We start from the raw sequence: 15125 nt of genomic DNA, 5'->3' as shown, positions 1-15125 counted from the left end.
TTCCTTCCAGTTCTCTGCTGCCAATGACTGGAACGAACTGCAAGAATCACTGAAGCTGGAGACTCATATCTCCCTCACTAGCTTTAAGCACCAGCTGTCAGAGCAGCTCACAGATCACTGCACCTGTACATAGCCCATCTGTAAACAGCCCATCCAACTACCTCCTCCCCATACTGTATTTGTTTATTTATCTTGCTCCTTTGCACCCCAGTATCTCTACTTGCACATTCATCTTCTGCACATCTACCTTTCCAGTGTCTAATTGCTATATTGTAATTACTTCGCCACCATGGCATATTTATTGCCTTACCTCCCTTACCTTACCTCATTTGCACTCACTCTATATACATTTTTCTTTTTTGTACTGTATTACTGACTGTATGTTTGTTTATTCCATGTGTAACTCTGTGTTGTTGTATGTGTCGAACTGCTGTGCTTTATCTTGGCCAGGTCGCAGTTGTAAATGAGAACTTGTTCTCAACTAGTCTACCTGGTTAAATAAAGGTGAAATAAATCAAATAAAAAACACACTCTAACAACCGTTTTAGTACCCCAGACCTCAAGAGCCCACATCCTATGCATTAGTGCTCCTATAGACATGTGTATGTTTGTGTGTGTGTGTGTGTGTGTGTGTGTGTGTGTGTGTGTGTGTGTGTGTGTGTGTGTGTGTGTGTGTGTGTGTGTGTGTGTGTGTTGATGTTGCATCACAGGTGAAGACAGGCTCAGACACATTCGTCTAGGTGAGGGATAAGAGGAGGGCGAGACAGAGAGAGGGAGAGAGGGAAGGGGGAGGGTTAGGTTTGTTTTCAATCTTCCCCAGAGCCCATATCTAAAAAAGTGTCTTAGAGTGCTGATCTAGGATCAGGTTCCCCCTGTTCATACAATCATATTCATTATGCTTTAAATAAGGCAAAACTGGTCGCAGATTAGCTCTCAGAATAGTGGGGGTTGAAGATGCCATGCCCTATGTGATCAGTGTGGTGTGGAAGCATAGTGTTGTTGTTGTTGATGTGTCTCACCTCAAATGGGATCCTCTTGTTCTGTCCTGTCTCACTGAAGGCATGGGCCAGGAGAAACACATCATCCACACCTACACCTAGTGCCAGGAACGGAAGCACCTGAAACACACACACACACACACACACACACACACACACACACACACACACACACACACACACACACACACACACACACACACACACACACACACACACACACACACACACACACACACACACACACACACACACACACACACACACACACACACACCAGTTAGTAAGTCTGTGTGTCTGTTGTGTTACTGAAGTCTGCCTACAGTATGTGCAGGAGGCAGTGTTTTTAACCTTTGACTGATTGAACGGTAGTGTAGCTAACACATCAAAAGTTTGGGGTCACTTAGAAATATCCTTGTTTTTGAAAAAAAAAGCATGTTTATTTGTCCATTAAAATTACATCAAATTGATCAGAAATACAGTGTTGTGTGAATGACTACTGTAGCTGGAAACGGCAGATTTTTTTAATGGAATATCTACATAGGCGTACTGAAACCCGATTAAAGAAGCAATAAAACTGTCCTTCTTTAGACTAGTTGAGTATCTGGAGCATCAGCATTTGTGGGTTCGATTACAAGCTCAAAATGGCCTTCTGAAACTTGTCAGTCTATTCTTGTTTGTTCTAAGAAATGAAGGCTATTCCATTCGAGAAATTGCCAAGAAACTGAAGATCTCGTACAACGCTGTGTACAGTCGTGGCCAAAGGATTTGAGAATGACACAAATATTAATTTTCACAAAGTCTGCTGCCTCAGTTTGTATGATGGCAATTTGCATATACTCCAGAATGTTACGAAGAGTGATCAGATGAATTGCAATTAATTGCACAGTCCCTCTTTGCCATGCAAAAAACATTTCCACTGCATTTCAGCCCTGCCACAAAAGGACCAGCTGACATCATGTCAGTGATTCTCTCGTTAACACAGGTGTGAGTGTTGATGAGGACAAGGATGGAGATCACTCTGTCATGCTGATTGAGTTCAAATAACAGACTGGAAGCTTCAAAAGGAGGGTGGTGCTTAGAATCATTGTTCTTCCTCTGTCAACCATGGTTACCTGCAAGGAAACACGTGCCGTCATCATTGCTTTGCACAAAAAGAGCTTCACATGCAAGGATATTGCTGACAGTAAGATTGCACAGTGAGGCAAAGACTTTTGGAGGATGGCCTGGTGTCAAGAATGGCAGCAAAGAAGCCACTTCTCTCCAAGAAAAACATCAGGGACAGACTGATATTCTGCAAAAGGTACAGGGATTGGACTGCTGAGGACTGGGGTAAAGTCATTTTCTCTGATGAATCCCCTTTCCGATTGTTTGGGGCATCCGGAAAAAAGCTTGACCGGAGAAGACAAGGTGAGCGCTACCATCAGTCCTGTGTCATGACAACAATAAAGCATCCGGAGACCATTCATGTGTGGGGTTGCTTCTCAGCCAAGGGAGTGGGCTCACTCACAATTTTGCCTAAGAACACAGCCATGAATAAAGAATGGTACCAACACATCCTCCGAGAGCAACTTCTCCCAACCATCCAGGAGCAGTTTGGTGACGAACAATGCCGTTTTCCAGCATGATGGAGCACCTTGCCATATGGCAAAAGTGATAACTAAGTGGCTCGGGGAACAAAACATCGACATTTTGGGTCCATGGCCAGGAAACTCCCCAGACCTTAATCCCATTGAGAACGTGTGGTCAATCCTCAAGAGGCGGGTGGACAAACAAAAACCCACAAATTCTGACAAACTCCAAGCATTGATTATGCAAGAATGGGCTGCCATCAGTCAGGATGTGGCCCAGAAGTTAATTGACAGCATGCCAGGGCCCCACTGCAAATATTGCCAGGGTCAACACTGCAAATATTGACTCTTTGCATCAACTTCATGTAATTGTCAATAAAAGCCTTTGACACTTATGAAATGCTTGTAATTATACTTCAGTATTCCATAGTAACATCTGACAAAAATATCTAAAGACACTGAAGCAGCAAACTATGTGAAAATTAATATTTGTGTCATTCTCAAAACTTTTGGCCACAACTGTACTACTCCCTTCACAGAACAGCACAAACTGGCTCTAACCAGAATAGAAAGAGGAGTGGGAGGGCCCGGTGCACAACTGAGCAAGAAGACACGTACATGAGAGTGTCTAGTTTGAGAAACAGACACCTCACAAGATCTCAACTGGCAGCTTTATTAAATAGTACCCACAAAACACCAGTCTCAACGTCAACAGCGAAGGGGCGACTCCAGGATGCTGGCCTTCTAGGCAGAGTTGCAAAGAAAAAGCCATATCTCAGACTGGACAATAAAAATAAAAGAATAAGATGGGCAACAGAACACAGACACTTGACAGAGGAAGATTTGGAAAAAAGTGTAATGGACAGACAAATCTAAGTTTGAGGTGTTCGGATCACAAAGAAGAACATTGGTGAGACGCAGAAAAAATGAAAAGATGGTGGAGGAGTGCTTGACGCCATTTGTCAAGCATGGTGGAGGCAATGAGATGGTCAGGGGCGCTTTGGTGGTGGTAAAGTGGGAGATTTGTACAGGGTAAAAGGGATCTTGAAGAAGGAAGGCTATCACCTCATTTTGCAACACAATGCCATACCGTGTGGACGGTGCTTAATTGGAGCCAATTTCTTCCTACAACAGGACAATGACCCAAAGCACAGCTCCAAACTATGCAATCACTATTTAGGGAAGGAGCAGTCAGCTGGTATTCTGTCTATAATAGAGTGGCCAGCACAGTCACCGGATCTCAACCCTATTGAGCTGTTGTGGGAGCAGCTTGACCATATGGTACGTAAGAAGTGCCCATCAAGCCAATCCAACTTGTGGGAGGTGCTTCAGGAAGCATGGGGTGAAATCTCTTCAGATGACCTCAACAAATTGACAACAAGAATGCCAAAGGTCTCCAAGGCAGTAATTGCTGCAAATGGAGGATTCTTTGACAAAAGCAAAGTTTGAAGGACACAATTATTATTTCAATTAAAAATCATTATTTATAACCTTGTCAACGTCTTGACTATATTTCCAATTCATTTTGCAACTCATTTCATGTATGTTTTCATAGAAAACAGGGACATTTCTAAGTGACCCCAAATTTTTCTAAGGCAGTGTATGTCACCTGTGTGTTAGTGTGTGTGTGTGTTATGCGTGTTGTATGTTGTGTGTGTGCTACCTGTGTGGTGGCAGCATTGAAAGATATGCCCAGGAGAGAGCAGAGCCCCAGGCCTGCAGCCACAGACAGCGCCACCAAGAGGACACCAGCCAGTCCGACAGCTCCCTGAGACTTAGCACAATCCCAGCGTAGCATGGTCAGACACGCATAGGCCAACTACACAGAGAGAGAGAGAGCATGTTAACGCTCACAGACACACGCTTACACACACACGCTTACACACACACACACACACACACACACACACACACACACACACACACACACACACACACACACACACACACACACACACACACACACACACACACACACACACACACACACAGAGGTATAGTTGATTAAGTGTGTTGAGCCCCAGGTGTGAGTTGTCAGTCTCACCATGAGCAGGTAGCCGCTGGCCACTCGTATGATGCTGACATCAGAGAAAGACTTGAGGATGTCTTCCAGAGTGGTGGTGGTAAACGTCAACACTTTCTGAGACGAGTTGGCTGCTACACTCTGCTTTACCGCCTGGGGAGAGAGGGAGGGAGAGAGAGGACTTTATTGGGTCTGGGAGCCCACCATACAATAAATACTCATACAAAAAAAACACAGTTACACATCAATTAAAAACACAACTCCAATTCCTCCTCCACAGTAACTATACACAACCAGCCTCTGAATACCCCATATACTCATAAACAGATCAATATTGTTGACCAGTTTATAATATGCAAACTCAACCCTCAGTCTCGCTGCCAACATTCCCTCCAGCATTCCCACCACATCAACAGACCCCTGTCCCCGAATACTGTTCTTTCGGGTCTTCCATATCGCTAATTTTGCTGCCCCTAACACAAAATTAAGCAGCACAACTACACCCTTTCGACTGAACCTGTACTTTGGCCCAAATATATACAGTTGAGAAGAAAAAACCTCTCCCAACGTTGAGAACCAATTTGTGATCAGGTCAATCATCCCGACCAACCTGGGACACTGTAAAAACAGATGTGCCAGAGTTTCAGACTCAGCACAAAATGGACACCCCTCCCCAACAGTAGGGTCCAGGTGTACCAGATGCATGTTAGTGGCTATAGCTCCATGTATTATCCTCCATTGGAGGTCAGCTGTCCTCTTATCAATAGGCAGTTTGTACAGTGATCGCCAACAGCCTTTTGGAGAGGCACCTGGACCAAGCACATCCGCCCACCTCGTCGATTTGACCCCTTCCAGGGAAGATGCATGGGACACCTTTACACATACTCTGTACATGGCCTTCTTTCCCACCTCCTTGAACTCCCCCAGCTCCGGGGTATCGAAGGAAAGCAGCATCCCCACGTCCTCCACGAATGCCCCCGCTGCAGCACTAACAATCAGTGCAGGGAACACATAATCCAGACCCTCCTTCCACCGATCACAATTGGAAATGTCAGTCACATACTGCAGATGAAGCACTGGCAGGGAGTCACAGACTTCAGCGACAACCTTCCTCAGTAGGCGAGATGATCTGATCCCCGCTCTTTCTCCCAGCTCCTCCAACGATCTATTCCTGTTCCGCATCAGATGACCCAGTTTAGTACACCCCACGCCTAACAGGCATGAACGTAGGCTAGCTGAACCCAGAACACGGGACTGGATGGCAGTGTTGTGAAAAAGAGGCTCTTCAAAAAGCCACATCCCTGGTGGCGTGCTGGCCTTACGAGACTTCACAAAAACTCTCCAAGCCTGCATAACAGACTCATAAAATGGAGTCAGGCCAGGCAAATCACCCCCCTCCAGTTTTAAGAGGAAAAGGTGCTTATCTAAGCCCAAACAGCCAACTCTCCTCATCAATATATAGGCTGTGTCGACCCAGCTAGAACCGTCTCTGTACAACAGCCTCTGGGCTGCATGAAGCCGGAAAGCCATGATCCTAGAGGAAATATCCACCAAACCTTGCCCACCCTCGTGTAGTGGCAGGTACAGGGCTGCAGCTTTAATCCAGTGTTGTCCAGACCAGAAGAAATTGACAAGGGTCCTCTGAAGCTCTTGAATCAGACCCTTTGGTGGCTGTAAAATCATTAGTCTGTGCCACAGGGTAGAGGCAGCAAGATTATTAGCTACCAGTACCCTTCCCCTATAAGACAGCTGAGGCAGCACCCATTTCCATCTTGACAGTCTGGCACACACTTTCTCCACTACACCCTCCCAGTTCTTTTTCTGAAAGACATCAGAGCCTAGAAAAACCCCCAAAGTCTTCATCCCATCTCTGCCCCACTGAAGCCCCCCTGGTAACCGTGGAGTGGACCCTATCTGAAGCTGACCTGCCCACAGCGCTTCACTCTTTCCCCAATTGACTCTAGCTGAGGAGGCCCCCTCATACACCTTTAGAGCGTTTGAGAGAACTTTAACATCCTCAGCCCCTGTAATAAAAACTGTCACGTCATCTGCATACGCAGACAGTGCTATCGTGGGACCCTTCATTACACCTGGCACAGAGAAACCAGTAAGCCTCGCTCTTAAAAAACAAAGCATTGGTTCAATTGCCAGACTGTATAACTGCCCTGAAATTGGGCATCCCTGCCTGATGCCCCTTTGGACAGGGATTGGGCAGCTCAAACCACCCCCCACCTTCACCATACACGAGGCCCCAGCATACAGTAAATTCATCCACGACAAAAAAACATCCCCAAACCCAAAGGCTTTCATTGTTTTAAACAAGTACTGGTGGTCCACACGGTCAAAAGCCTTCTCCTGATCCAACGAAAGTAAACCCACATTTACATCAGACAGTTTACAAATGTCTAAAACATCTCTTATCAGAAACAAATTGTCAACAATAGAGCGATCAGGTACACAGTAAGACTGGTCCTTGTGGACCAACAATCCCAAATACTCTTTCAACCTGTTTGAGAGACATTTAGAAACAATTTTATATTCTGCGCACAGCAACGCAACAGGTCTCCAATTTTTTATGAGAGCCAAATCCCCCTTTTTTGGCAATAATGAAAGCACCGCACGTTGACAGGATACAGGAAGAGAACCCTCATTAAAAGATTCACACACCACTTCATAAAAATCCTCCCCAATAGACCCCCAAAAGTGCTTATAAAACTCAGATGGTAAACCATCAATGCCAGGGGCTCGGCCTGTTGAGAGCTGCATAACTGCTGTGGACAGCTCTTGCAGTGTAATGTCAGAGTCCAATGCGACTCTCTGCTCAGGTCCCAATTGAGGAAGACCGTGTAGCAACTGTTCAGTACACAGAGAGTCACAATCCTCCGCCTTATAGAGGGCAGAGTAGAAATCCACTGCATGTTGACGCATTTCACTGTCATCCGTGGTCACCTTCCCATCAGGGAGACGAAGGCAGACCATCTGTTTACGTTGCAGTGTCGACTGTCCTAGGTTAAAAAAGAAAGCGCTAGGAGCATCCATATCCTTGAGGGAAGCGAAACGAGACCTAATCACTCTTTCATGCAGAAACAATCTCAGTTCATGTCTCTTGTCCTGTAAATTCATGACTAATCCAGGGTCATTCTGAGTGAGCAGCTTCAATTCAATAAATTTGATGTCCTGTTCAAGGGCCTTGATAGTCTCTTTGACTTCAATTCGAGACAGAGCAGTATACTGTTGACAAAATAATCGTATTTGGGCCTTCCCAACCTCCCACCATTGTCTCAAGGACTCAAAATTTCCTTTTGTAACCCTCCATTTTTCCCAAAACAACAAAAACCTTTCACAAAACATGACATCATGTAACAATTTAACATTAAAATACCAGTACGATGATGACCTTCGTGGACAGGACAAATGAATATCAACAGTAACAAAATGGTGATCAGAGAAACCCACAGGAGTAATGTCACACCTTCCAACCCTACTACAGTAGTGATCAGATATATACAACCTGTCTAACCTTGCTGCACTGACACGACCTTCATAGATTTTTAGCCATGTGTACTGCCTAACTTTTGCATTCCTGACTCTCCACACATCAGAAAGCTCAAACTCAGTTAGTAGACCAGACAGGCAAGTGGCTGACCGCAGGTGAGGTTCTTCAGCGGTGCGATCAACAGTAAAATCCACTGTACAGTTCCAGTCCCCCCCTAAAACCATACAACCCTCTGGGTCACACTGTCTTAAAGTTTCCTTTATTTTATCAAATACAGCAATACGCCCTGTACCCTCATTAGGAGCATAAACATTCAAAAAAAAAAAAAAAAAAACATAACCTCCGCCTTGACCAATAAAACCCGACCCTTGACAATCTCTGTTGTAGATACCACAGTCACCCCTAAGCCTGAAGAAAACAAGATTGCCACCCCAGCACTGAAATTAGTACCATGACTGAGTATATGCTGCCCCTCCCACCACATACCCCAGTCAACCTTATTTTCCCTTTTCTGTTTTATTACTTCTAATACCCAAGCCCTCTTATTCCTGTCCCTTCCACCATTAATATTGAGAGAACCTACCCTTAGTACCTCCATATAGAAAAGAGAAAGGAAAAGCAGAAGAAACCACAGAGAAACCAAAGAGAAAAAAGAAGACACCCTATGAAGCATGATCAACATCATTGTTTACATTTTCTCTTACCCTGACCACGTTTCCTACTACCTTTTGCTGCTGTGACAGCAGTAACAAATTTCCTCAAGCGAAACCGCTTCTTCTCACTTAACTGGTCTAACCCCACCGTCTTCTGTAACATCACAGCTGAGATGTCAGCTAAATAATAGGTTGGATGGTGTAAATGATGTAAAATCTAACAACTCTACAGAGTGAGTAGGAGAGGCTCTAAGATAGTACAGTACTGACTCTAAGATAGTACAGTACTGACTCTAAGATAGTACAGTACTGACTCTAAGATAGTACAGTACTGACTCTAAGATAGTACAGTACTGACTCTAAGATAGTACAGTACTGACTCTAAGATAGTACAGTACTGACTCTAAGATAGTACAGTACTGCAGCTGTGACCTCTATAAACACACACACAAATACACACATTATAAAACTCAGTGCTTCTCTGGACTCTTTCACTGATGCTTACCAGAGCACTATTTCATTGACAAACCCACAAGCATAAAAGCACACACACACACACGCACACACGCACACACATGCAAGCATGCACGGACACACCACACACAGTAGATGTGTGGTCTGTGCCCCTGATGGTTAGAAGAGATTGATAAAAACACAGTTCTCTCAAACAAATGATCACACCAGTTCCCTCACACTGAACACTGGGCCCCAAAAATGAATGGCTGACACACACACACACACACACACACACACACACACACACACACACACACACACACACACACACACACACACACACACACACACACACACACACACAGGGTCATATCGCATGGAGCAGGGGTTGAGACCTTAAAAATAAAGACCAGTTGATGTCACACATGAGCCACCAATGGGTCTGCAGCTGGGAAAGAGATTGTGCGTGCGTGTGTGTGTGTTCAAAAGATTCAGCACCAGGTTGATGTTTTCCAGATGTCCTGCTCTCCCCTGCACAGCCCCCAACTCTAACCCACCGCCACACACCACTACTGGGACCCCTCTCTACTGGAGGACCAAGCTTACATATGGGGTAAGCCAGGTTGCAAGTTCAGATACGGGGCCTACTGGGGGGCTCAGACTTCAGCTTCAGATAGGGTGCATGGGCTGTACTGGGGGGCCCAGACTTCAGCTTCAGATAGGGTGCATGGGCTGTACTGGGGGGCCCAGACTTCAGCTTCAGATAAGGGGCATGGGCTGTACTGCAGGGCCCAGACTTCAGCTTCAGATAGGTGGCATGGGCTGTTCTGGGGGGCCCAGACTTCAGCTTCAGATAGGTGGCATGGGCTGTACTGGGGGGCCCAGAATTCAGCTTCAGATAGGGGTCATGGGCTGTACTGGAGGGCCCAAACTTCAGCTTCAGATAGGGGGCACGGGCTCTACTGGAGGGCCCAGACTTCAGCTTCAGATAAGGGGCATGGGCTGTACTGGAGGGCCCAGACTTCAGCTTCAGATAGGTGGCATGGGCTGTAAAACCATGATGCATATTCAGTGCATTGCTAGGGCCTTCTTGAAACTATCACAGCCATAGTGCATTATATCATAAGCTGCTGCTGCTAGTGCTGCCTCCAAACTAGGGCAGAGAGGGACCGTTTCCTCCCGTCCTCTTCCATCTCCCTCTTAGGCCCACACAGGAGCAACTGGACTGAGGGGGAGGGAAGGCAGAGGGGGAGAGGAAGGGGAGGAGGACGGGAGGACAGGGGCTGGAATGTGCACATTACGTCTGCCATAGGCAGGAATGCCCTTCTCTCTCTACACAGCATGTTTTTACAGTACACTCTGTATGGCTCCTAGTACAGTAAACTCCCCTGTACACTCACACACACAAACATACACAGCATTACCTCTGAGTATTTCCTCTGCCAGGCCTCCAGTATGGCTGCGGCCTTGTCTTGGTTCCAGTTGATATGGGACACCTCCTCATAGCCCTTCAGGTGCTCAAACATCTGCTTAGGGGTCATCAGCTGGAACATGGTCTGTAACGCCTGGGCACTACACACACACACACACACACACGACAGAGAGATCACGTCAGATTCACTGGAGCAGCGGTTCCCAAACTAGGGGTCGTCTGATATGAAAATGGGGTCGAGGGAGAATTTCCTAAATGTATATATACAAACACTACATGACCAAAAGTACGTGGAAACCTACTCGTCGAACATTTCATTCCAAAATCATGGGCATTAATATGAACTTGGTCCCACTTTTGCTGCTATAACAGCCTCCACTCTTCTGGGAAGGCTTTCCACTAGATATTGGAACATTGATGTGGGGACTTGCTTCCATTCAGCCACAAGAGCATTAGTGAGGTTGGGCGATTAGGCCTGGCTCGCAGTCGGCGATCCAATTCATCCCAAAGGTATTCAATGGGATTGAGGCCAGTCAACTTCTTCCATACTGATCTCGACAAACCATTTCTGTATGGACCTCACTTTGTGCACGGGTTCATTGTAATGCTGAAACGGGAAAGGGCCTTCCCTAAATTGTTGCCACAAAGTTGGAAGCACAGAATCGTCTAGAATGTTATTGTATGCTGTAGCATTAAGATTTGCCTTCACTGGAACTAAGGGGCCTAGCCCGAACCATGAAAAACAGCCCCAGACCATTATTCCTCATCCACCAAACTTTACAGTTTGCAGTATACATTGGGGCAGGTAGCGTTCTCCTGGCATCTTCCAAATTTCAGATTCGTCAATCGGACTGCCAGATGGTGAAAAGTGATTAATCACTCCAGAGAATGCATTTCCACTGCTCCAAAGTCCAATGGCGTTGAACTTTACACCACTCCAGCCGATACTTGGCATTGCGCATGGTGATCTTAGGCTTGTGTGCGGCTGCTCGGCCATGGAAACCCATGCCATGAAGCTCCCGACGAACAGTTCTTGTGCTGACGTTACTTCTAGAGGCAGTTTGAAACTCGGTAGTGAATGCTGCAAACGAGGACGAACAATTTATACACGCTACGCGCTTCAGCACTCGGCGGTCCCGTTCTGTGAGCTTGTGTGGCCTACCACTTCGCGGCTGAGCCGTTGTTGCCCCTAAATGTTTCCACTTCACAATAACAGCACTTACAGTTGAGTGGGGCAGCTCTAGCAGGGCAGACATTTTACGAACTGACTTGTTGGAAAGGTGGCATCCTATGACGGTGCCATGTTGAATGTCACTGAGCTCTTTTGTAAGGCCATTCTACTGCCAATGTTTGTCTATGGAGATTGCATGGCTGTGTAAATGATTTTATACACGTGTCAGCAACGAGTCTGGCTGAAATAACCGAATCCACTAATTTGAAGGGGTGTCCACATACTTTTGCTTATAGAGAGCCATTAGATCATGGGAAAAGCCCACTCTTGACAGTTGCACTTGAATCATTCCCACGGTGAATGGCTAGGCCCGCTACGCTATGAAACCACACACTATTGCAGAGACTTGATATTACCGGCTGCAATTGATATGGTGAAAACAATTTTTGGGGAGGTAGAAGCACAGAAACTCACATCAGTGCCTTTGTCAGATAACACCGTGAAACAAAGAATTTATGCTATTGCAAGCAATCAAGAGGAAACTCTGCTTGAACGACTCAAACTCCCCAGCTCATGCTCTCCAAATGGATGTTACCTGTGAGGGCCGAGATGCCGAGATGCCCATGCATTGACTTTTGCTTGCTATATATGTCGGGGGATGCTATTCTTGAGGACATATTGTTTTGTCTCACGATACCTGAGCATGAAACGGCACAAGGGATGTTCAGTGAGCTGCGTGGCCATATTGACGAAAAACAGATTCCATGGGAGTGAATATCAGACTTTTGCACAGATGGGGCTCCATCTATGGTGGGACGCTGGGCAGTACTCTAGTTATGAATGAGTCTCCCTCTGCCATATGGACACATTGTATGATACACCGAGAGCAACTGGCAGCAAAAGAGCTGAGCACAGAACTCGGAGATATACTGATTGTAAACTACGTCAATCCGCATCAACTGCGCGCTCGCCTGTTCACAAAACTATGTGGCGATATGGGATCAGAGCATGACGATGTTCTACTTCACACCGAGGCTTGGTGGTTATCGTGGGGGAGTGTGGAAAGATGTTTTGCATTGAGAGAGGAACTTTTGTCATTCACAACGGATGTAAAATTACAGACTTGGTTGACTTTCTATATAATGAAAAGAAAATGTGTCTCGTTGCTTATGTAACTGACATATTTGGGAAACTGAACAAACTGAGCACAAGCATGCAGAGGAAATACAAATACATTCTACAGATGAGTGACAGAATCAGTGCATTCAGAGGAAATAATTATTATTGGAGAGTCTTTCAAAAGTGAACGTTGCCCCGTTTCCTCGGCTGTGCATGTTTCTAACAGAAAAGAGCATCAGAAAGTGACTGCTCACCTCCAACACTTGGAAGAGCACGTTGGGACCTACTTCCCAATCCATTTGACTATTGACATGCCGGTAAGTGAAATTGAACAGCTGATCGAGCTGTCATGTGAACAAATGCTGCAGACAACGCATTCACGGGTCACTACGGAGGAGTTTTGGTTCCTGACTCAAAGGGAATACCCTGCCCTCTCCCTCTGAGCATTCAAAACAACTGGGAAGTCTCCGACTTAAACGTGTTCAAGACAACTGGGAACTCGGTAAAAAACGAGCACCGACTGAGAGAAATCGTTTTGAACATTCATCCAACTCGGAATTCCAACTCAGGAACTCTGACCTCTTTCTAGAGCTCCGACTTTCTGACCTGAAGATCATTGAAGTCATGATTTGACCTCGTATTTTTCACAGTTGTCATGAAAGCACCATAAAACAAATGGTACCCTTTGCCAGCTAATATCTATGTGAAGCTGGATTCAGTGCTCTTGTCTGAATTAAAACAAAATATCGATCCAGGTTGGATTTGAAAGCAGAGATGAGGTGCACACTGTTGACAACTCCACCTACCTATGAGATGCTCTGACATGACATGCAGCACACCCATCTCATTAGTGGTGGTGAGATAAGATTCATTATGCCAGACTAATTTGCAGTTGACTGTCATAGCCCCGAATAAAAAAGTAAACATTGGCTGTTAAATACAACAAAAAATTCACATGGTTGGGGTCGCGAGAATTTCAGACATCAAAACGGGGTCGTGGGCCCAAAAAGTTTGGGAACCCCTGCACTGGAGGCTCCACAGTCCACAGCAACCTTTTCATGATATACTGTAGCAATCAGTGAGGGCAGAGGGGGACACATCCTCCTATACAAACCCTGAAGGAGGTCACTGGTTTAAGATCTATTCTGCACCAGTTTGCTGGAGAGTCTTTTTCAACTAGTGCTCTACCACACATATCTAGCCCTAACCTCAAAGACACACACACACACACACACACACACACACACACACACACACACACACACACACACACACACACACACACACACACACACACACACACACACACACACACACACCAGCCAACACCCCTGAGTCAATGGAATTGCAAAAACATATTATTATTATGTTAGAGATCCTGGGCTGATATTATTATTATTATGTTAGAGATCCTGGGCTGATATTATTATTATGTTAGAGATCCTGGGCTGATATTATTATTATTATGTTAGAGATCCTGGGCTGATATTATTATTATTATGTTAGAGATCCTGGGCTGATATTATTATTATTATGTTAGAGATCCTGGGCTGATATTATTATTATTATGTTATAGATCCTGGGCTGATATTATTATTATTATGTTATAGATCCTGGGCTGATATTATTATTATTATGTTAGAGACCCTGGGCTGATATTATTATTATTATGTTAGAGACCCTGGGCTGATAATATTATTATGTTAGAGACCCTGGGCTGATATTATTATTATTATGTTAGAGACCCTGGGCTGATATTATTATTATTATGTTATAGATCCTGGGCTGATATTATTATTATGTTAGAGATCCTGGGCTGATATTATTATTATGTTATAGATCCTGGGCTGATATTATTATTATTATGTTATAGATCCTGGGCTGATATTATTATTATTATGTTAGAGACCCTGGGCTGATATTATTATTATTATGTTATAGATCCTGGGCTGATATTATTATTATGTTAGAGACCCTGGGCTGATATTATTATTATGTTAGAGACCCTGGGCTGATATTATTATTATGTTATAGATCCTGGGCTGATATTATTATTATTATGTTAGAGATCCTGGGCTGATATTATTATTATTATGTTAGAGATCCTGGGCTGATATTATTATTATGTTAGAGACCCTGGGCTGATATTATTATTATTATGTTATAGATCCTGGGCTGATATTATTATTATGTTAGAGATCCTGGG

General features: G+C 45.0%; 1 protein-coding gene across 4 annotated transcripts in view; it reads right to left on the bottom strand.

Annotated features, from left to right (window-relative positions):
- The window catches only part of LOC106580561 (protein patched homolog 1), a 154343-nt gene that overhangs the window by 87332 nt on the left and 51886 nt on the right, over window positions 1–15125 (bottom strand). For all 4 annotated transcript variants that reach the window (XR_006760919.2, XR_006760917.2, XM_082966409.1 and 1 more), the window contains exons 8-11: window positions 10622–10769; window positions 4614–4745; window positions 4233–4388; window positions 1020–1118 (exon numbers count right to left, since the gene is read on the bottom strand). Coding sequence is in view for 2 of the 4 variants with exons in the window: in XM_082966409.1 (XP_082822535.1) it covers window positions 1020–1118; window positions 4233–4388; window positions 4614–4745; window positions 10622–10769 (535 nt within the window). In the remaining 2 variants the exon portion in view is untranslated. The remainder of the gene's footprint in view (window positions 1–1019; window positions 1119–4232; window positions 4389–4613; window positions 4746–10621; window positions 10770–15125) is intronic.

Source organism: Salmo salar, chromosome 20, assembly GCF_965601325.2.
Source record: "Salmo salar chromosome 20, fSalSal1, whole genome shotgun sequence".
Lineage (NCBI taxonomy): Eukaryota > Metazoa > Chordata > Actinopteri > Salmoniformes > Salmonidae > Salmo > Salmo salar.
The sequence above is the reverse complement of the archived record's forward strand: the minus strand, read 5'-3'. Positions and strand labels throughout refer to the sequence as shown.